General features: G+C 45.5%; 1 protein-coding gene across 11 annotated transcripts; it reads right to left on the bottom strand.

Moving 5' to 3' along the window:
- Window positions 1–843: 843 nt before the first annotated feature.
- Window positions 844–22,136, bottom strand: LOC310670401 (uncharacterized protein). Of its 11 annotated transcripts, none has more exons than XM_083425706.1 (9): window positions 21,271–22,136; window positions 19,167–19,241; window positions 13,138–13,209; window positions 9,527–9,589; window positions 7,568–7,744; window positions 6,339–6,361; window positions 5,772–5,884; window positions 4,655–4,687; window positions 844–2,436 (listed from the first exon to the last, which is right to left on the bottom strand). In XM_083425706.1, exons 2-9 carry the CDS (start codon window positions 19,188–19,190, stop codon window positions 1,310–1,312), a joined length of 1,632 nt encoding a protein of 543 aa, XP_083281832.1. In that variant the 5' UTR covers window positions 19,191–19,241; window positions 21,271–22,136; the 3' UTR covers window positions 844–1,309. The 11 variants fall into 11 exon arrangements, with proteins under 11 accessions (XP_083281832.1, XP_083281839.1, XP_083281833.1 ...); XM_083425713.1 differs by lacking the exon at window positions 19,167–19,241 and adding an exon at window positions 14,583–14,715 and having other exon boundaries at window positions 21,271–22,135; XM_083425707.1 differs by lacking the exon at window positions 21,271–22,136 and adding an exon at window positions 20,447–21,013.
- Window positions 22,137–22,399: the final 263 nt, after the last annotated feature.

The following is a 22,399-nucleotide window of genomic DNA, read 5'->3' as shown; positions in this document are numbered from 1 at the left end:
AAATCACGTAGGAATGGGTTGTATCAAACTTAACGGTTGGGGCTTACTTCTGAGTAAGCATGCACAGGTTTAGAATACACATCACACACCATCTTATTGCTGCTCTTTACATGTGATCTGAGTGACTGAAAATTTAAGATCAGAGCTCAGGTCAGCTGGCTCTGGAGATTTCATTAACCTACTTTCAAGCCAACCCTCTCAGCCTTATGGACTAGAAACCTGGATATCTCTGTGTATGTGTTTGCTTGGAATGTTTCTGCACTCAAGTGTTCAAGCCTGCACAAATGCAGCTCTGCAGTTTAATTCTTACAAGTGATATAAGAATTTTCACCAGCTCCAGGGCACGTAAATAAATAAACGCCCGATGACACCTCAACTCCTTCCCTGCACTTCCTAGGATAGAAGCTTGACTCCAAGCTGTCACGTTCCTGCTCAGCCTCTTTTGCAGAGCCTGCCTGGAGCTGCCATAGAACGCAGGGAAACAGTTTAACGAGACCTGCCTCCCAAAGCAGCATCGAGCCTCAGGCCTGCAGGGCTCCAATTGTGGTTGCTAACTTCCAGTGGCTCTGGGTTGCCCCCAAGGTTGGGGGAAGGGGGGTGGCACACAGTGCACAATGTCACACACATTTCGCCCAGTCCATCCTTCTGCTAGGCCCTGCCGGTCCCCAGAGCATCTCCTGATGCTCTGCAGGCCAATGCAGCTTCATGCGTTGATGTTGCACCAGGCCCCCTCAATATGGGGGGTGGGGCGGCCTGGGCCCCTAGAGTTGGAGCTGCCTGGCAACTTCGTATTAAACGCTGTCAAATAAAGGAAACAATCCATTCATGCTGCACAAATGTGGAAAAAAATGCCTTTATTCCAATGTTTCAAGACTGCATAAATTAAATCGCTTTTCTCTATATGTAACAAATGCATTTAACGTGCCACCTGGAAATTGGAATGATTCCCCCCCCCCCCTTTGTGTAAACTGTGTCCCCTGGGTGGGAACAAAACTTAATCCGCACCTTGGTTTATATCTGTATGTTTATTTCCTGCTGTGTAAGATTCTGAAGACACCACTGTCAATGTCAGCATATAATCCATTTTAAATAATCAGCCAGACCTTTCGTTTCAGCCCTTGAACCTAGAGCTACAGCACCATTTTATAATGATGCCATCCCATAACAACATACATCAACACTCACATATGCCTGTCGGCAGCAGCAGCAGCAACAAAAACAACAACAACAAACCCATCAAACAGGGAACAAAGAGTGCTATGCAAAACCACTATTTACTTAAAAGAACTTTTCCTAATAATTGGGCTGCTCACAAGTTCTCTCCTGTGTGGATTCTCTGATGTCTGCTAAGATCTGAGCTCCCTTTGAAGCTTTTCCCACAGTTTGAGCACATGTATGGCTTTGCTCCTGTGTGGGCCCTTTCGTGGGCAATGAGGTTGGAGCTCCACTTAAAGCTTTTCCCACACACTGAGCACTTGTAGGGCTTGTCTCCGATGTGGGTCCTTTTGTGGGACTTCAGGTTGGAGCTGCTCTGGAAGCTCTTCCCGCATTCAACACATGAGTAGAGCTTCTTCAAGTGGGTCCTTTCGTGGGCACGCAGGCTTGGCCGCTGGCTGAAGCGCTTCCTGCAGTACGCGCACTCGTACGATGTCTCCCCCGCGTGGTTCCGGCGGTGCGCAGTGAGGTCCAGCTTCCGGCCAAAGCTTTCCCCGCAGTCCAGGCACTCAAACGCCTTCTGTTCCATGTGGGTCACCTCGTGTAGAGCGAGGTGAGAGGCATGGCTGAAGCACCTGTCGCAAACCACGCATCTGAACGGCTTCTCCTTCGTGTGGCTCCGCTCGTGGGCGGTCAGGCCCGAAATCTGGCTGAAGTTTCTCCCGCAGTCGGGGCACTTGTACGGCTTGTCCCCTGTGTGGGTTCTCTCGTGGACAATGAGGCCCGGTCTCCTGCTGAAACCCTTGCCGCACTCAGCACACTTGTACGGCTTCTCTTCCTGATGAGTCCCTTTGTGGCTGAAGAGGCCCGACTGGTTGCTGAAGCCCTTCCCGCAAAGCGGGCACTTGAAGGGCTTCTCCCCTGTGTGGACCCTCTCGTGCGTAATGAGGTTGGAGCGGAAGCGGAAGGTCTTCCCGCAATCTGCGCACTTGTACGGCTTCTCGCCCGTGTGGGTTCTCTGGTGTGTGATAAGGTTTGACCTCTGGCTGAAGCTCTTCCTGCACAAGCCACACACCTTCTGCTTCTTGACCTGTTGCGTTCGTGGCTGAATTTTGTGCCCATCAAGGTCACAGTTGTTTTCTTCACCGGGAACAGATTTCCCCGCCTCCCCTTTCTCCAGACACTTCCTCTGCTCTCTTTTTGAGCCATGTTCACCCTCAGAAGCTGCTTCCGATTCAGGAAGTTTCTCATCCTCCATTTTGCTCACCTGCCCTTCTCCTGCTAGAGAGAAAAGCAAGTTGGATACTGTTATGCAGCAAAATCTGATTGATTGTGTGATTGAAATCATTATGGCAAAAGGCTGTAGCTAAGCAGCAGAGCAACTGCTTTGCATGCACAAGGTCCCAATTTCAGTCCCCAAGGGCATTCCTAAGTCGGGCTGAGAGAGACTTGTTAAGATGAACGTATTGCCAAGAATGCTGTTTCTGTTCCAAACTATCCCTATAATTAAGGGGATTAGACTTTTTAAAGAGTGGCAAAGAGTGATTTCAAGATATATATGGCAGGGCAAAAAGCCGAGAATTCAATTCAAATTACTAACAGATGTAAGAGAAAGAGGAGGCTTTGCCCTGCCAGATCTGAAATTATATTATGAGGCATCATGTCTTTGCTGGTTGAAAGAATGGATAAAACTAGACAATAAGGAACTGCTGGATTTAGAAGGATATGATAATAGATTTGGATGGCATGCGTATTTGTGGAAGGATAAAAAGAAGGTACACAAAGGTTTTGGAGACCACATTTTCCGAGGTCCACTAATTGAAGTTTGGGATAGGTATAAATACCTATTAGAACCTAAAATACCACACTGGTTATCACCACTAGAAGTTATGAGTGTAAAGAGAACCAATATGAGAAGTGAATGGGTAACATATGGCCAACTCTTATTCAAAGAGGGTGGAAAGTGGAAAGTGAAACCATATGAACAAGTTAAAAAACATGTATATGATTGGCTGCATTACTACCAAATAAATGAAATGTTTAGGAAGGATGTTAAAGAATGTGGCTATGCAGACAAAGATTCAGTATTCCAGTCTGAGATAGTAAATAAGGAAGGTAAAAACTTGTCGAAAATGTACAATTTGTTATTAGAGTGGAATTTGAAAGATGAGGAAGTAAAATCAGTTATGACACACTGGGCCAGAGACATAGGTTATAATATTCAGTTTGAAGATTGGGAAAAACTTTGGAAGGAGAACTTAAAATTCACCGCATGTACGGCACTGAAAGAGAATGTTATGAAAATGTTTTATAGGTGGTATATTACACCAGTAAAATTAGCAAAAATGTATAAGACTTGCAGTAAGTGTTGGAAATGTAAAGAAAAAGATGGTTCATTCTATCATATGTGGTGGGAATGTAAAAGAGTGAAAGGCTTCTGGGAAATGATATATAATGAGTTGAAAAAGATTTTAAAATATACTTTTACAAAGAAACCAGAAGCCTTTCTGCTAGGTATCATAGGAAAAGAGATTAAAAGAAAGGACAGTAAGTTTTTCCAGTATGCAGTGACGGCGGCAAGGGTGTTACTGGCACAGAAATGGAAACAACAAGAAATACCGACAGTGGAAGATTGGAGATCAAAGTTGTTAGACTACGCTGAATTGGACAAGATGACAGGAAAGATTAGATACCTAAGAGACCAAAAGTTTACAGAAAACTGGGGGAAATTTGTTGATTATCTGGAAAATATAAGTGAAGGCGAAATAACGCTAGAAGGTTTTAAAAGAGCACTGTGAAAATATGAGAGATATTGTCCAAAGGAAACGAAGGGAAAAGATTCAAACAATGACAATATAAAGGATAAGAAATGCGTAAACTAATAAAGACTACGAAAGATTTATGGAAAAGTTGAAGGAAGTCCAAAAAAGAAAGATTTTGAATATTTGAATGTGAAAATATTGTATGTTTTGTTTTGTTGTAAATTAATAAAAATTATTATTAAAAAAAAAAAGAGAGAGAGACTTGTTATGTATTCAGTGGTCTGTGCTTGCCTGAGCTTGAGTCTGGACTAAGGATTCTGAGCTCCTGTGTTCTGATTTGATACATGATATCCAATCACGGAACAGTTCTGGATTTGGGCCTCTGCCATTGGCCCTTAAACTCTGATTCACGATTTGCAGCTTGGAAGTTTAGAGAGCCAATCACGTTGGGAGTGGGAGTGGCCCAGGCCTTCACCAATGTATATAAGCAGTTGCTTTGCCCATTATCTGATAATGTAGTTCAATAAAGGTTCTTGCTGTGATCACTGTGTCTTGCCTCATGGGAACCCACCTATACTTCAAGACTCACTGTCTGAAACCCGGGAGAACGACTGTTGATCAGTGTCGAAAATATAACTGAGGGCATCTAGTATCCATATTTTAAAAATTATTATATATATATATATATATATATATATATATATATATATATATATAAAGTTAAAGTGGGCATGTACCTCCATTCTTCTTCAACTCCAGATGCAGATTTTCTAGGGAAGGAAATTGAACAATTAACAGCTTGCACCATTTTGCAGTTCCCCCCTTTTCTCTCTCAGGACCCCTTCAGACTTGCTGGTGGGGTTTTTTGAGGCAACAAAAGGTGGACAAAAAATTTAAACCAGATCATGTGTGGTACAAACAGTTACAAGATTTTAACAGGAAGTTAGGGAACACGCTCAGATTGGAAACATGTCAGTAGGTCTGTCTTAAAACCTTTTCAGGCACAAACAGTATTGAAAGCAGTTGAGGATAACTGCCCTGAAGGACATAAAGGAGAAGACCCTCTCCACACCCTTCGCCATCTGTGGCATGGTGACAGACAAACAGCAGACAACAGTTCTCAGGGTGATTTAACAATCAATCTTCTCTTCCCAGAGAACTCTGGGAGTTGTAACTCTGTGAGGTAAGCAGGGGTGCCCCAACAACTCTCAGAACCCTTAGCAAACTACACTTCCCAAGGATCTGAGATCTAGCACCGAGGGCCTTCTGGCGGTTCCCTCATTGCGAGAAGTGACATTACAGGGAACCAGACAGAGGGCCTTCTCGGTTGTGGCGCCCTGTGGAACGCCCTCCCTTCAGATGTGAAGGAAATAAGCAGCTATCTTCTCTTTAAAAGACATCTGAAGGCAGCCCTGTTTAGAGAAGTTTCTAATATTTAATGCTGTACTGTTTTTAAGACTTGATTGGTAGCTGCCCAGAGTGGCTGGGGAAACTCAGCCAGATGGGCGGGGTATAAATAATAAATTATTATTATCATCATCATCATCATCATCATCAGCATCATCTTTGGGAAAAGCCATGCTTACTTCAAGTGGTATGATACAGTTTTAAATATATGGTGCGGAAGGGGCCTTAGCCCTTTGCATTAATTCCAATGGGTCTTCTTTGCATACAACTGTGAACTGTTTCTGTTCACGTTACTTACATGTCATTTTTTAAAAGATGCTATGACATGGATGAAAATGCCATTTGCTAGGTTTGAAAAACCTTCTTATTTTCATGAGCTGCTTTGAGCTCAACTTTACTGTGGGGGAACACATGCCAGGGTGCAACCAAATCAAAACCCCTCTTCACCTTTGAACGCCAACAGCGTTTCCAGCAAAGCAGCCCTTTTGTGGGAGAAATCGCTCAGCTTCTGCTCCAGCTCCCCCAAACCCGGCTGTGGTTTCGGGAAGAAGGTATCATCTCTGTGAAAAAGAAAGAAAGATGTCGCTGTTGGAGGAAGAGAAGGCTAAACATTAATGAACTGCCCTGTTGGATCCAGGCCAAACGATTCACACTGACAAAGATTGAAGCTTCTAGAATTCCCAGGATTCTTTGGGAAGGGGGAGCCATTACTGCTTAAAGTGTGATGATACGGCTTTTCAATTTATAGTGCAGGTGGTAGTCAGAAGGATGCCATCGTACTCCAACTCCCATGAGCCCACAATCAGAACTGCCAATGGTCAGGGGTGGTGGGAGCTGGAGTGCCACAGCATCTGAAGGAAATCATGTTGGCTGCCCCCAGTATAAGAACCTCAAAAAAGCTGAGTGTGGGCTCTCCCTCAGATTCCTCCCCCACCCACTGATCCCAGCACCTCATAGTTCAGAGAAGATTGCTGCCCAATAGCAGGAGCTAGTAAAATTGAATTCAGAGCTCACCTGCCGCCAGTGCTGTGTAAACCCTGCAATAAAGAAAAGATGAAAAGAACAGTTTATGGAGCTGCCAGAGAAGATTCTGGTTCTGCTGTGCATGACAGGCAGAGCCATTTGAAGCCAATTCTTTCTCTCAAAGAATGACAGGTACAGTGGTACCTCGGGTTACAGACGCTTCAGGTTACAGACTCCACTAACCCAGAAATATTACCTCAGGTTAAGAACTTTGCTTCAGGATGAGAACAGAAATTGTGCTCCAGTGGCACGGTGGCAGCAGGAGGCCCCATTAGCTAAAGTGGTGCTTCAGGTTAAGAACAGTTTCAGGTTAACTACGGACCCCTGGAATGAATTAAGTTCTTAACCTGTAGTTTGTTAAGTGTACCTGGCAATTGTACCCCTCTGAGGGGTTAACTGCACCGCCCAGAATTCATTGAGAGGGGAAATGTGCTTTGAATGTGCTTTAAAGATATTGTGTGCACGCAGCCTAAAACTTGATCAGAAATAAAAAGGAAGAAAACGCTGCATATTACAGCCAACCGTCAGTTAGAGGGGTCCTAATTTTGCCTCCAAGGCTGTTTTCCTTACATGACACCAGGTCTGGGACAGATAATTGCACAGCTGACTTTGAACACCTTACGCTGCCTGGCTGGTATGGGCAAAAGAAAATGTTTCACCTGGTGTCATGCTAACTATGTCCTCCTGTCAGAAACGGCCCATTAGGGGAGGTCAGGATCTGAACCCATTTCTTCACTCTGCTATAATAAATTAAAAATCCTTTTAACAACAACAACAACAAATAATAATAAATAATAAATAATACCCCACCCATCTGGCTGGGTTTCCCTAGTCACTCTGGGCGGCTCCCAACAGAATATTAAAAACGCGATAAAACATCAAACATTAAAAACTTCCCTAAACAGGACTGCCTTCAGATGTCTTCTAAAAGTCGGATAGTTGTTTATTTCCTTGACATCTGATGGGAGAGCGATCCACAGGGCAGGCGCCACTACCGAGAAGGCCCTCTGCCTGGTTCCCTGTAACCTCACTTCTTGCAGGGAGGGAACCACCAGAAGGCCCTCGGCGCTGGACCTCAGTGTTCGGGAAGAACGATGTGGGTGGAGACGCTCCTTCAGGTATACTGGGCCTCAGGTATGCTGTCAATCGACAGCAGGAGCATTGTTGGGCAATGCAACATTATTTTTACTACAATTTTATTTTTGCAACACTCTTCCTACCAGCAACAGCTGCTGTGCCTTTTCTCTTCCTGATTCACTGTGGAGGGAAGTCTCCCTGGAGACTCGGAGAACCTCGTTCTTTAGCCAGCTCAGCAGGACCTGCTGCTGTTCGTCAAGAACCTGGTGCATCTCCTTCCACTCCTTGACAATCGTCATCCTCTCCGCTTCGATCTCTCTCTGCCAGAAAAGAAGATTATAGAAAGGAGGAACTTAGGAGGAGATCCCACAGATCAGAGAATCCCTAGGCCTATGAGCGTTGACCAGGCGTGCTGGATCCGGCCAAAGACCTATCTAGTCCAGCATCCTGTTCTCACAGTGGCCAACCAGACCTGCTGCCAGTGCGTGTAGACAATACTGAGCTGGGTGGACCAGTGAACTACAAGGCAGCTGCCTTTGCTTCCGCTGGAGCCACTGGAAGGACCCTTGTACCTATGGGGCCGCCTCTTCTGGTATGTCCCACGGAGGACCTTATGGTCTTCAAACAAAAACATCTTGGAGGTCCTAGGCCACAGAGAGGTTAGGCTGGCCTCAACCAGAACCAGGGCTTTTCCGGCTGTGGCTCCATCTGGTGGAACGTTCTATCACAAGAGACTAGGGCCCTGCGGGACTTGACATCTTTCCGCAGGGCCCGCAAGACAGAGCTGTTCCGCCTGGCCTTTGGTTTGGACGCAGTCTGACTCTTATGTTTCCCTCCCCTTATGGTGTTGATCTATAGGCTACTTTTAAAATGAGGCTGCATTTTAAATTGCATTTTAACCTGTATTCTAAATTGGGTTTTTTGCCCCTATTCTGTTTTTACTGTAATTTTACTGGTGTTAGCCGCCCTGAGCCTGGCTCTGGCTGGGGAAGGCGGGGTATAAATAAAAATTATTATTATTATTATTATTATTATTATTATTATTATTATTATTATTACTTTAACGTTGCAAACTTTCCGCAGGACCTGCAAGACAGAGCTGTTCCACCAGGCCTTTGGCCAAGGCACAGCCTGACCACCTCCTTTGGTAATCCTCACAGAACTCTGGCCCAATGGTTGCCACTAATTTGATTTTGAATTGATTTTAGAATGAATTGATTTTAGAATGCTGTGTTACTTTTATTGTTGTTAGCTGCTCTGAGCCCGGCTTCGGCTGGGGCGGGTGGGATATAAATAAAATTATTATTATTATTATTATTATTATTATTATTATTATTATTATTATTTTATCTGTTCAACAGTTGGCAGGAACCTCAAGGTGGGATAGCATCCTGATGGGCTGTTGAAAGCGCTTTGAGGTTTGGGAAAGTGGCTGTTTGGGGGAAGTGTGTTCTTTTCAGGGAATTGCAGATTCGCAGGCAAACTATAACCAATGGTTTTTATTCATGCTTCGGATGATGAAACAAACCACGCTTAAATAAACAACAGTTTGATAAGCCATGTTTTAGCACAGGGGTAGGGGAACAGGATCCAGCCAGTGGCTCAGAGCCTGGCCTTCCACAGGACATTTTGACAGGTGGGTGGGGCTGCCCACCTTGCCCACCTACGCCAAAAGGGCTGTAGCTCAGTAGCAGAGCAACTGCTCTGCACACAGAAGGTCCCGCGTTCAAATCCCAGCACCTCCAGAAAGGGCTGGGAAAGAACTCCTTGCTTGGAGCCCTGGAGAAATGCTGCCAGTCACTGCAGCTGGACCAATCTGGTTTGACTGACAGAATCATAGAATTGTAAAGTTGGAAGGGACCCCAAGGATGATCTAGTCCACCCCCCCCCCCACAAACACAAAATGCAGGAATCTTACCTAAAGCATCCATGACAGATAGCCAGATTCACTATAAGGCAGCTTCCTATGTCCCCATGAACTCGTGTTATCGGCTCTTAAACCCACTCAAGACTGTGACCATGACCCCATCATGTGGCGGGGAGTTCCACGCATTAATGATTTCTTTCTTTCCCACTCTAGTGGGTGGTTCACAGATACCTACCAGCAGATCTTCGCTTCTCTTTTGCTCCTCGATTTTGATGTCTCCTTCTCTTGCCAGGCGATCCTGTAACAAAAGGAATGAAAGCGGGCACCTTTTGAAACGTTAAAACCACTCTGATTAAAATAGTCCACTGGGAACTACCGTATTTTTCGGACCATAGGGCGCACCGGACCATAGGGCGCACCTAGTTTTGGGAGGCGGAAAACAAGAAAAAATTATTCTGAACCCCAGAAGCCAGAAGAGCAAGAGGGATCTGGCTTCTGGGATACCGTGTGGCTGTTCTGGCTTCTGGGGTAACTGCGCCAAGCCTCTTCAGGGCAGCAGGATGAAGGCTCCCCCTGCCCAAAGAGGCTGCGCAGGGCTAAGGCAGAAGCCAGGACAGACGCGTCGCTGAAGGGGCACTGCGCCTTCTCTCTCTCTGTGCAGCGCCCATCCTTCACAGGAAAGGTGTTGCGCAGAGAGGGAGAAGGCGCAGCACCCTTCAGCGAAGCTGGAGAAGGAACAGAAGGAGACCCTTCTGTTCCTCCTCCGGCTTCGCTGGACAGGCGCGTCGCTGCGAAGCGGGAGGTGGAACATAGAATCATAGAATCATAGAATCATAGAGTTGGAAGAGACCACAAGGGTCATCGAGTCCAACCCCCTGCCAAGCAGGAAACACCATCAGAGCACTCCTGACATATGGTTGTCAAGCCTCTGCTTAAAGACCTCCAAAGAAGGAGACTCCACCACACTCCTTGGCAGCAAATTCCACTGTCGAACAGCTCTTACTGTCAGGAAGTTCTTCCTAATGTTTAGGTGGAATCTTCTTTCTTGTAGTTTGGATCCATTGCTCCGTGTCCGCTTCTCTGGAGCAGCAGAAAACAACCTTTCTCCCTCCTCTATGTGACATCCTTTTATATATTTGAACATGGCTATCATATCACCCCTTAACCTCCTCTTCTCCAGGCTAAACATGCCCAGCTCCCTTAGCCGATCCTCATAAGGCATTGTTTCCAGGCCTTTGACCATTTTGGTTGCCCTCCTCTGTACACGTTCTAGTTTGTCAGTGTCCTTCTTGAACTGTGGTGCCCAGAACTGGACACAGTACTCCAGGTGAGGTCTGACCAGAGCAGAATACAGTGGCACTATAACTTCCCTTGATCTAGATGCTATACTCCTATTGATGCAGCCCAGAATTGCATTGGCTTTTTTAGCTGCCGCGTCACACTGTTGGCTCATGTTAAGTTTGTGGTCAACCAAGACTCCTAGATCCTTTTCACATGTACTGCTCTCAAGCCAGGTGTCACCCATCTTGTATTTGTGCCTCTCATTTTTTTTGCCCAAGTGCAATACTTTACATTTCTCCCTGTTAAAATTCATCTTGTTTGTTTTGGCCCAGTTCTCTAATCTGTCAAGGTCGTTTTGAAGTGTGATCCTGTCTTCTGGGGTGTTAGCCACCCCTCCCAGTTTGGTGTCATCTGCAAATTTGATCAGGATGCCCTTGAGTCCATCATCCAAGTCGTTGATAAAGATGTTGAATAAGACCGGGCCCAAGACAGAACCCTGTGGCACCCCACTAGTCACTCTTCTCCAGGATGAAGAGGAACCATTGATGAGCACCCTTTGGGTCCGGTCAGTCAGCCAGTTACAAATCCACTGAGTGGTAGCATAGTCAAGACCGCATTTTACCAGCTTCTTTACAAGAATATCATGGGGCACCTTGTCAAATGCCTTGCTGAAATCAAGGTAGACTACATCCACTGCGTTCCCTTCATCTACCAGGCTTGTAATTCTGTCAAAAAATGAGATCAGGTTCGTCTGACATGACTTCTTTTTCAGAAATCCATGCTGACTATTGGTGATCACAGCATTCCTTTCTAGGTGCTCACAGATTGTTTGCTTAATGATCTGCTCCAGAATCTTCCCTGGTATTGATGTTAGACTGACTGGGCGGTAATTATTTGGGTCCTCTCTTTTCCCCTTTTTGAAAATAGGGACAACATTTGCCCTCCTCCAGTCTGCCGGGACTTCGCCTGTTCTCCAGGAATTCTCAAAGATGACTGCCAGTGGTTCTGAGATCACATCTGCCAGTTCTTTTAATACTCTTGGATGCAGTTCATCTGGCCCTGGAGACTTGAATACATCTAAACTAGCCAAGTATTCTTGTACTATCTCCTTAGTTATTCTGGGCTGTGTTTCCTCTGCTGAACCATTTCCTCCAAATTCTTCAGGTCGGGCATTGTTTTCTTTATCGGAGAAGACTGAGGCAAAGAAGGCATTGAGGAGTTCAGCCCTTTCTGTGTCCCCTGTTTGCATTTCACCATCTTCTCCTCTGAGTGACCCCACTGTTTCTTTGTTCTTCCTTTTGCTACGAACATACCCATAGAAGCCTTTTTTGTTGCTTTTAACCTCTCTAGCAAGCCTGAGTTCATTCTGTGCTTTAGCTTTTCTGACTTTGTGTCTACACGTGCTGGCTATTTGTTTGAATTCCTCTTTGGTGGTTTCCCCCCTTTTCCATTTTTTGTACACATCCTTTTTTAATCTTAACTCAGTTAAAAGTTCTTTAGATAGCCACCCTGGCTTCTTTAGGCACCTTCCATGTTTCCGTCTCATTGGTATTGCCTGAAGTTGTGCTTTTACTATCTCCCTCTTAACAAACTCCCAGCCATCATGAACTCCCTTTCCTTTTAGTATTACTGTCCATGGGATCTCACCCAGCACTTCCCTAAGTTTTATGAAGTCGGCTTTCTTAAAGTCAAGAAATTGAGTCCTAGTATGCTTGGCTGCTCCTTTCCGTTGTATAGTAAACTTCAGAAGAGCATGATCACTTGCGCCTAATGATCCTTCCACTTCTACCCCATTAACCAGGTCATCGACATTGGTTAGGACCAGATCTAAAATGGCTGTTCCTCTTGTTGCTTCTCCCACTTTCTGGACAATGAAGTTGTCTGCAAGGCCAGTGAGGAATCTGTTTGACCTTATGCTCTTGGCTGAGTTTGACATCCAACAAATATCTGGGTAATTGAAGTCCCCCATTACTACTATCTCCCTTCCTTTTGGGAGTCCCTTCTGTTCCTCCTCCGGCTTCGCATGACAGGCGCATTGCTCAAGGGGGGCTGCGCCTTCTCTCTCTCTGCGAAGCGCCTCTCCTTCACAGGAAAGGTGCTGCGCAGAGAGGGAGAAGGCGCAGCGCCCTTCAGCGAAGCTGGAGATGGAACAGAAGGAGACCCTTCTGTTCCTCCTCCGGCTTCCAGGAAAGGCGCGTTGCCGCAAAGCCAAGGAGCCTGCATTCGCTCCATAGAACGCACACACATTTCCCCTTCATTTTTGGAGGGGAAAAAGTGCGTCCTATAGAGCGAAAAATACGGTATTTACTTCTCAGCAGGGTTTATGGCTGGTGAAAGACCTTTTAGCGGAGCTTGGTTTCTCCTCCTCCCTCACAGCCCTTTTCCCTCATATGCTGTGTCATGAATACAAAGAGCTCTAAACTGTCAGAACCCGCTGCTAAAGCTCCTTACGCCCGCAACTGTTACCTCACCATGTGGCAGGGAGTTCCACACATTAATGATGCACTGTGTGAAGAAGTTCCTTTCTTTCCTTCTCACTTGAGCAGGTGGCTAACGGATGCATACCTGTAGCTCTTTGCTGCTCTTTCCTTCCTCGATTTTGACGTCTCCCTCTCCTGTCAGGAAAACCAGATGATCCTGTAACAAAAGGGGTGAAAGGAGGCACGTTTTGAAACCTTAAAACTGCCGCGATTGAAATAGTACAGAGATTGCAATGTTTTGCTGTTCTGTGGTGCTTTTGTGATTATCATTAGCTGCTTTGAGGTCGACATTTGCTGCTGGAAAAAGCAGAATGGAAAAATCAAATCAATCTTTCATTTTCAGAAATTAAGCACACAGGGTGTGGGTGGGTGTAAAGGCAAGTTTGGTGCTGCTGCAATAGACAAGCATGTTGCTTTCACACATTACGTTTCTAGATGTGTGTTGAAAAGATTTGTGATCACCATCTCAGGACCTTCTCCTTCTTGTGCCCTCTTCCATGAGAGGTCTGGAGGGTGGCAAGAACAGGCCTTTTCAGTGGTGAGCCCATAGCTGTCAGCTTTTCCCTTTTCTTGCGAGGAATCCTATTCGGAATAAGGGAATTTCCCTTAAAAAGGGGGAAAGGCTGACAGCTATGGGTGACCCCCACCCCCAGGTATGTTCTTCACAGGGAGGTATGCTTGGTGCCATCTTCAGTTACCTTTAAGCACCAGCAAAAGGTGGGATATGAATACAATAAAATAAATACATTGAAAGGTGGCATTGTGGCACCTCTTGTGAGGCAGGATCAGTTAGTCTGCCTTTTTAATTATAGACTAGAGCTGTACTCTTCGTTTGAGGGGAGGACACAGGGGGACGCATACCCCTAAACATTTTGTGAATCTTTGTACTTTTGTTCATTTAATTTATTTATTTTCCCCAATTTGAACTATAAAATGGTGATTTTCTTGAGTCAAAATGAGAGTACAGTGGTACCTCGGGTTACAGACACTTCAGGTTACAGATGCTTCAGGTTACAAACTCCACTAACCCAGAAATAGTACCTTGGGTTAAGAGCTTTGCTTCAGGATGAGAACACAAATCGTGCTCCGGCAGCGCGGCGGCCCCATTAGCTAAAGTGGCACTTCAGGTTAAGAACAGTTTCAGGTTAAGAACGGACCTCCAGAACGAATTAAGTTCTTAACCCGAGGTACCACTGTACCCCTAAACATTTTTTTTAGAAAGAAAAAAGCACTGTTTATAACAATTAACGTGGGCTGCTTTGAGTCACTCTGTCAGAAAAGCGTCTGACAAATATAATAAATTATAATCTCAGATGTACTCCTAGAAACTAAGGGAGGCTGGTCCTCAGTTTTGCCCTCTAGAAGAGAGGAGGAGGATGGGGACAAACCATTAGAATTAGTTGGCTCTGCTGGTCACTGGCTCTCTGGCGCCACCTACTGTTGGGCTCCTGGTCTTCCGCCCTACCTGTCCCAAGGGGCACCAGCCACCTCTGCTGGGAAGGATAGAGGAGGCTTTTGGTGGGTCCCTACCTGCGTTTCCTCTGTGTCAGTCATTCTCCTTCCGGGGTTGGAGCTCCAGAGTGAACTAAGGTGGACAACCAAGATCTGCAGCGAAGAGAAGCAGCTGGCAAATTCAGAAGGGGCAGAGATGGAAGTGCATTTTCTGAGCAGAGGGGAAACAGAAGTATATGGTATTGGGAGCGACAGAGGAACATGAAATCGCAGGGACTGAACCCGGGACCTTCTGCATGCAAAGCAGGTTCTCTGCTACCGATCCACAGCCCTTCCCAAAACAGATAATGCCTTGACTAATAATAATAATAATAATAATAATAATAATAATAATAATAATAATTTATTATTATTTATACCCCGCCCATCTGGCTGGGTTTCCCCAGCCACTCTGGGCGGCTTCCAAAAGAATATTAAAATACTGTGATACATCAAACATTAAAAGCTTCCCTAAACATGATATGAAATTTATTACGGTCACCAGTTTGAGAAACACAAATGGAACTACAATCCCAATAGCAAAACGAGCATTTAAAACAATATACAACAATGGAGTTTAAGTTATAAGTGTGATAGGCATATAAACACATAAAAACTTTAAAATAGGCTACCTTAGAGAAATGACCCAAAGTCACCCGCGGATCCAGGTTTGGGAATTTTCTTAACAAACTAGATTGAATCAGGGGGGTGGTCTGCGCCTACAGATCTGTGCGCAGAATCTGGCGATAATCTGGGTCATTTTGTGGTCTTTGCCTAACAGGAAAAGATCAAATTTTTGCTTTACCGGGAGGTCTGCAAACCTCACCAGCAGGGGGTCGATGGTTTCTCTACGTGCCTCATTGTAAAAGGGACACCTGAAAAATATGTGTTCAGGGCTTCCTATATCCCCCAAAGAAAAGGCACAAATCCTCTGGACGATGCCTTAAATTTGATAGAGGCTTTCAGGGGGTGAGCTCCCTGGCAGCTGCTTTCAAGTTTCCCCCTGCTCAGCCCTGGAGGGTGTGCCTTGATGAACGACACCAAGGGTGCCTCTGAGCTTGTGCAAAGTGTTTCTCTGCTCGGTAGCTGTAACGGATTGGAGGCGGAGGGGGGATCGACTGAGGCATTTGTGCGTCAGAACCAGATCAGCAAGAGCATCTAATAATTTAAATCTCCCATCGTGGCCTCTTGATGCTCCCCAACCCTTCTGAAATCTGCTCCAAGGCCCGGACGGAGGCAAGAGCAAAGGGACTCTGAGCTCTCCCTGCCTGATCTTCTGTGCATTTCCCCCCCTGGAAAAAAATTCCCCTCTTCCCTCTCCCTCCCTGTATTTCTCTCACCGGATGCAGCATCTTCATGGGAAGCCCAGCCCCTCTTGGCGTTGCATTTCACAACACAGAGAGGCAATTTCAGAAGCAGCACAAAACGCCTCTGGATTTTAGGAAAGGAGAAAATACGAAAAGAGCCCTCTAGCGGCTGTTTTGTATAATTTTTGTAACAGGAGGCTCTCTCGACATCCTTTTTATTCAGGAAATAAGAACCTGCTGTATCAGGCCAATAATCCATCAAATCCCAACAGTGGCCTTCAGCTCTCTATATTGGACAAACAGGCCAAACCCTACGCCAAAGGATAAATGGACATAAATCTGACATCAGGAATCACAAGACAAAGAAACCAGTAGAAGAACATTTCAGTCTCCCAGGACATTCTATGCAAGATCTCAAAGTAGCTGTCTTATTACAAAATAATTTCAGAAATAGACTGGAAAGAGAAGTCTGAATAAAGACATTGGATTCTTATCTCATTATACATGATAAAGCTATTTTTAGCCATCTCACCCCTTGCTTTTTCCTGTAAGATAAATTGCAGGCGTTAACAGTCCTCAACAGGTTTACCACACCGATCAGCCAATCACCCATTCCCACCACCCTTCTGAGGTGGCACACCCTCCCCATCCTCTCACTATATACAGTGGTGCCTCGCAAGACGAAAAGAATCCGTTCCGTGAGTCTCTTCGTCTTGCGGTTTTTTTCGTCTTGCGAAGCAAGCCCATTAGCGGATTAGCGCTATTAGCGCTATTAGGGGCTATTAGCGGCTATTAAAGGCTTAAGGGATTAGCGGATTAGCTGCTAAAAGGCTATTAGCGGCTTAGATCAGCTGATAAGCAGCTTAGATCAGCTGTTAGGCGGCTTAGCCATCAGCTGTCAAGCGGCTTAGCTAACAGCTGTTAAGCGGCTTAGGGGCTTGGGAAAAAGGGGGGGGGGGAACCCCAGGAATCGCAAGACATTTTCGTCTTGCGAAGCAAGCCCATAGCAAATTTGTTTTGCGAAGCACCTCCAAAACGGAAAACCCTTTCGTCTAGCGGGTTTTCCGTCTTGCGAGGCATTCGTCTTGCGGGGCACCACTGTATAAGGGTCTGGTGACTTCTGTTTCAGTGTATCTGAAGAAGTCTGCATGCACACAAAAGCTCAGACTTAGTTGGTCTCTAAGGTGCTACTGGAAGGATTTTTTTTTGTTTCGACTACGGCAGACCAACACGGCTACCTGCCTATAAATAATCCAACTGTTCAACTACTCATTTTTATTTTATATCATCATTACCAGCATCATTATCCTGACCTCCTTCCTGCAGTGCCAGTGCAGGTTGGAACAAACATAGTGTTTTAATTTATTGGAAGCTGCTGCCCAGAGTAGCTGGGGTAACCTTATCAGGTGGGCAACATAAATAATAATTTTTGATGATGATAATTGACTGTTACCTCACCATGTGGCAGGGAGTTCCACACATTAATGATGCACTGTGTGAAGAAGTTCCTTTCTTTCCTTCTCACTTGAGCAGGTGGCGAACGGATGCATACCTGTAGCTCTTTGCTGCTCTTTCCTTCCTCGATTTTGACGTCTCCCTCTCCTGTCAGGAGAACCAGACGATCCTGTAACAAAGGGGGTGAAAGGAGGTGCGTTCTGAAACCTTAAAACTGCCGCGATTGAAATAGTACAGAGATTGCAATGTTTTGCTGTTCTGTGGTGCTTTTGTGATTATCATTAGCTGCTCTGAGCTCGACATTTGTTGCTGGAAAAAGCAGAATGGAAAAATCAAATCAATCTTTCATTTTCAGAAATTAAGCACACAGGGTGTGGGTGGGTGTAAAGGCAGGTTTGGTGCTGCTGCAATGCACAAGCATGTTGCTTTCACACATTACGTTTCTACATGTGTGTTGAAAAGATTTGTGATCACCATCTCAGGACCTTCTCCTTGTGCCCTCTTCCATGAGAGGTCTGGAGGGTGGCAAGAACAGGCCTTTTCAGTGGTGAGCCCATAGCTGTCAGCTTTTCCTTTTTCTTGCAAGGAATCCTATTCGGAATAAGGGAATTTCCCTTAAAAAAGGGGAAACGCTGACAGCTATGGGTGAGCCCCCACCCCCAGCCTGTGGTATGTTCTTCACAGGGAGGTATGCTTGGTGCCATCTTCAGTTACCTTTAAGCACCAGCAAAAGGTGGGATATGAATACAATATACAGTGGTGACTCGCAAGATGAAAAGAATCCGTTCCGCGAGTCTCTTCGTTTTGCGGGCCCATTAGCGGATTAGCGCTATTAGCGGGCTTAGCGGATCAGCTGATAAGCGGCTTAGCAGATCAGCTGTTAAGCGGCTTAGTGGCTTGGGAAAAGGGGGGGGGGAGAAAAAAAACCCCGCAGGAACTCGCAAGACATTTTCATCTTGCGAAGCAAGCCCATAGGAAATTCGTTTTGCGAAGCCCCTCCAAAACGGAAAACCCTTTCGTCTAGCGGGTTTTCCGTCTTGCGAGGCATTCGTCTTGCGGGGCACCACTGTACATTGAAAGGTGGCATTGTGGCCCCTCTTGTGAGGCAGGATCAGTTAGTCTGCCTTTTTAATTATAGACTAGAGCTGTACTCTTCGTTTGTTTATAACCAGTGCTTTTTTCAGGGAAGGGAGGACACAGGGGTACACATACCCCTAAACATTTTGTGAATCTTTGTACTTTGGTTCATTTTCTGTATTTATTTCCCCCGATTTGAACTATAAAATGGTGATTTTCTTGAGTCAAAATGAGAGTACAGTGGTACCTCGGGTTACAGACACTTCAGGTTACAGACGCTTCAGGTTACAAACTCCGCTAACCCAGAAATAGTACCTCGGGTTAAGAGCTTTGCTTCAGGATGAGAACAGAAATCGTGCTCCAGCAGCGGGAGGCCCCATTAGCTAAAGTGGTACCTCAGGTTAAGAACAGTTTCAGGTTAAGAACGGACCTCCAGAACGAATTAAGTTCTTAACCCGAGGTACCACTGTACCCCTAAACATTTTTTTTACAAAGAAAAAAGCACTGATTATAACAATTAACGTGAGCTGCTTTGAGTCACTCTGTGAGAGAAGCGACTGACAAATATAATATTCCTAGGAACTAAGGGAGGCTGGTCTTCAGTTTTGCCCTCTAACAGAGAGGAGGAAGATGGGGACAAACCATTAGAATTAGTTGGCTCTGCTGGTCACTGGCTTTCTGGCGCCGCCTACTGTTGGGCTCCTGGTCTTCCGCCCTACCTGTCCCAAGGGGCACCAGCCACCTCTGCTGGGAAGGAAAGAGGAGGCCTTTGGTGGGTCCCTACCTGCGCTTCCTCTGTGTCAGTCATTCTCCTTCCAGGGTTGGAGCTCCAGAGTGAACTAAGGTGGACAACCAAGATCTGCAGCAAAGAGAAACAGCTGGCAAATTCAGAAACAGCAGAGATGGAAGTGCATTTTCTGAGCAGAGGGGAAACAGAAGTATATGGTATTGGGAGCGACAGAGGAACATGAAATCGCAGGGACTGAACCCTGGGCCTTCTGCATGCAAAGCAGGTTCTCTGCTACCGATCCACAGCCCTTCCCAAAACAGATAATGGCTTGACTAATAATAATAATAATAATAATAATAATTTATTATTATTTATACCCCGCCCATCTGGCTGGGTTTCCCCAGCCACTCTGGGCGGCTTCCAAAAGAATATTAAAATACTGTGATACATCAAACATTAAAAGCTTCCCTAAACATGACATGAAATTTATTACGGTCAGAGACCAGCTTGAGAAGCACAAATGGAAATACAATCCCAATAGCAAAACGAACATTTAAAACAATATACAACAATGGATTTTAAGTTTAAAAGTGTGATAGGCATATAAACACATAAAAACTTTAAAATAGGCTACCTTAGAGAAATGACCCAAAGTCACCCGTGGATCCAGGTTTGGGAATTTTCTTAACAAACTAGATTGAATCAGGGGGGTGGTCTGCGCCTACAGATCTGTGCGCAGAATCTGGTGACAATCTGGGTCATCTTGTGGTCTTTGTCTAAGAGGAAAAGATCAATTTTTTGCTTTACCGGGAGGTCTGCAAGCCTCACCAGCAGGGGGTCAATGGTTTCTCTACGTGCCTCATTGTAAAAGGGACATCTGAAAAATATGTGTTCAGGGCTTCCTATATCCCCCCAAAGAAAAGGCACAAATTCTCTGGACAATGCCTTAAAGGCATTTCAGGGGGTGAGCTCCCTGGCAATTGCTTTCAAGTTTCCCCCTGCTCAGCCCTGGAAGGTGTGCCTTGATGAACGACACCAAGGGTGCCTCTGAGCTTGTGCAAAGTGTTTCTCTGCTCGGTAGCTGTAACGGATTGGAGGCGGAGGGGGATCCACTGAGGCATATGTGCGTCAAAACCAGATCAGCAAGAGCATCTAATAATTTAAATCTCCCATCGTGGCCTCTTGATGCTCCCCAACCCTTCTGAAATCTGCTCCAAGGCCTGGAGGAAGGCAAGGGCAAAGGGACTCTGAACTCTCCCTGCCTGATCTTCGGTGCATTCCCCCCCCTGGAAAAAATTTCCCCTCTTCCCTCTCCCTCCCTGTATTTCTCTCACCGGATGCAGCATCTTCATGGGAAGCCCAGCCCCTCTTGGAGTTGCATTTCACAACACAGAGAGGCAATTTCAGAAGCAGCACAAAACACCTCTGGATTTTAGGAAAGGAGAAAATACGAAAAGAGCCCTCTAGCGGCTGTTTTGTATAATTTTTTGTAACAGGAGGCCCTTTCAGACATCCTTTTTATTCAGGAAATAAGAACCTGCTGTATCAGGCCAATAATCCATCAAATCCCAACAGTGGCCTTCAGCTCTCTGTATTGGACAAACAGGCCAAACCCTACGCCAAAGGATAAATGGACATAAATCTGACATCGGGAATCACAAGGCAGAGAAACCAGTAGGAGAACACTTCAGTCTCCCAGGACATTCTATACTAGATCTCAAAGTAGCTGTCTTATTACAAAAGAATTTCAGAAACAGACTGGAAAGAGAAGTTGCTGAATTGCAAGTTATTACCAAACTTAAAACCATGGAGAGATCTGGTCTGAGTAGAGACATTGGATTCTTATCTCATTATACATGATAAAGCTATTTTTAGCCATCTCACCCATTGCTTTTTCCTGTAAGAACAATTGCAGGCGTTAACAGTCGTCAACAGGTTTACCACACTGATCAGCCAATCACCCATCTCCCACCACCCTTCTGAGTAATACCCCTCCCCACCCCCTCACTATATATAAGGGTCTGGTGACTTCTGTTTCAGTGTATTTGAAGAAGTGTGCATGCACACGAAAGCTCAAACTTAGTTGGTCTCTAAGGTGCTACTAGAAGGATTTTTTAAAATTTTGTTTCAACTACGGCAGACCAACACGGCTACCTACCTGTAAATAATCCAACTGTTCAACTATTCATTTTTATTTTATATCATCATTACCAGCATCATCATCCTTCTTCCTGCAGTGCCAGTGCAGGTTGGAACAAACATAGTGTTTTAATTTATTGGAAGCTGCTGCCCAGAGTAGCTGGGGTAACCTTATCAGGTGGGCAACATAAATAATAATTTTTGATGATGATAATTGAACTCCCTTATTGTGCAACGGTAAAAATTACATTTCTTGCTCTGCCCATATTGCCTTTGGCCATGCCACCATGGGAAAGTATATCGTTTTCCCTGACTTGTGCCTGTATGAACAATTAACTTTTTGCCTGTTCTGTCATTATTAAAACACACAGCTTGCTGTCCATCTAGGGATTTTAAATCAGGGGTAGAAACTTCAGGCTTGAGGCCCAAATGTGCCCCCCTGAACCTCTCGCCCCAGCTCCTGGAATTAGCACATTGGACTCGCTTTCGGTGCCCTGAAAGGGACAGCCTCAGAATGCAGCCAGTGGGCATTCAGATCTTTCCCAACCCTTGCTAGAAACTGTCTTCTAGGTTTTAACAGGAAGGTTTTAACTTGTATGTGCACACATGATGTTGCAAAATATCTGCCCGTGTTTGTGAGAGAGACAGAGATCTTGGAAAATATCTGGCCCTGTGTAAGGTAAAAGGTAAGGGACCCCTGGATGGTTAAGTCCAGTCAAATCCAACTATAGGGTTGCAGCGCTCATCTCGCTTTCAGGCTGAGGGAGCCGGTGTTTGTCTGAAGACAGCTTTCTGGGTCATGTGGCCAGCATGACTAAACCACTACTGACGCACGGAGGACCGCAATGAGTGCCAGAGTGCATGGAAACACCGTTTACCTTCCTGCTGCAGTGGTACCTATTTCTCTACTTGTACTGGCATGCTTTTGAACTGCTAGGTTGGCAGGAGCTGTGACAGAGCAACTCCATCGCGGGGATTCAAACTGCTGACCTTCTGATCGGCAAACCCAAGAGGCTCATGGTTTAGACCACAGCGCCACCCGAGCCTGGCCCGGTGTATGGGCACACAAGGGCAGATATTTTGCAAGATCTCTGTCACACACAGGCAGATGTTTTGCAAGATCACATGCACAAGTACACTGATATTTT

Source organism: Podarcis tiliguerta, assembly GCF_965153285.1.
Source record: "Podarcis tiliguerta genome assembly, chromosome: 2".
In the NCBI taxonomy this organism is placed as follows: Eukaryota; Metazoa; Chordata; class Lepidosauria; order Squamata; family Lacertidae; genus Podarcis; species Podarcis tiliguerta.
Note: the sequence above shows the minus strand (reverse complement) of the source record. Positions and strands in the feature narration are given on the sequence as shown.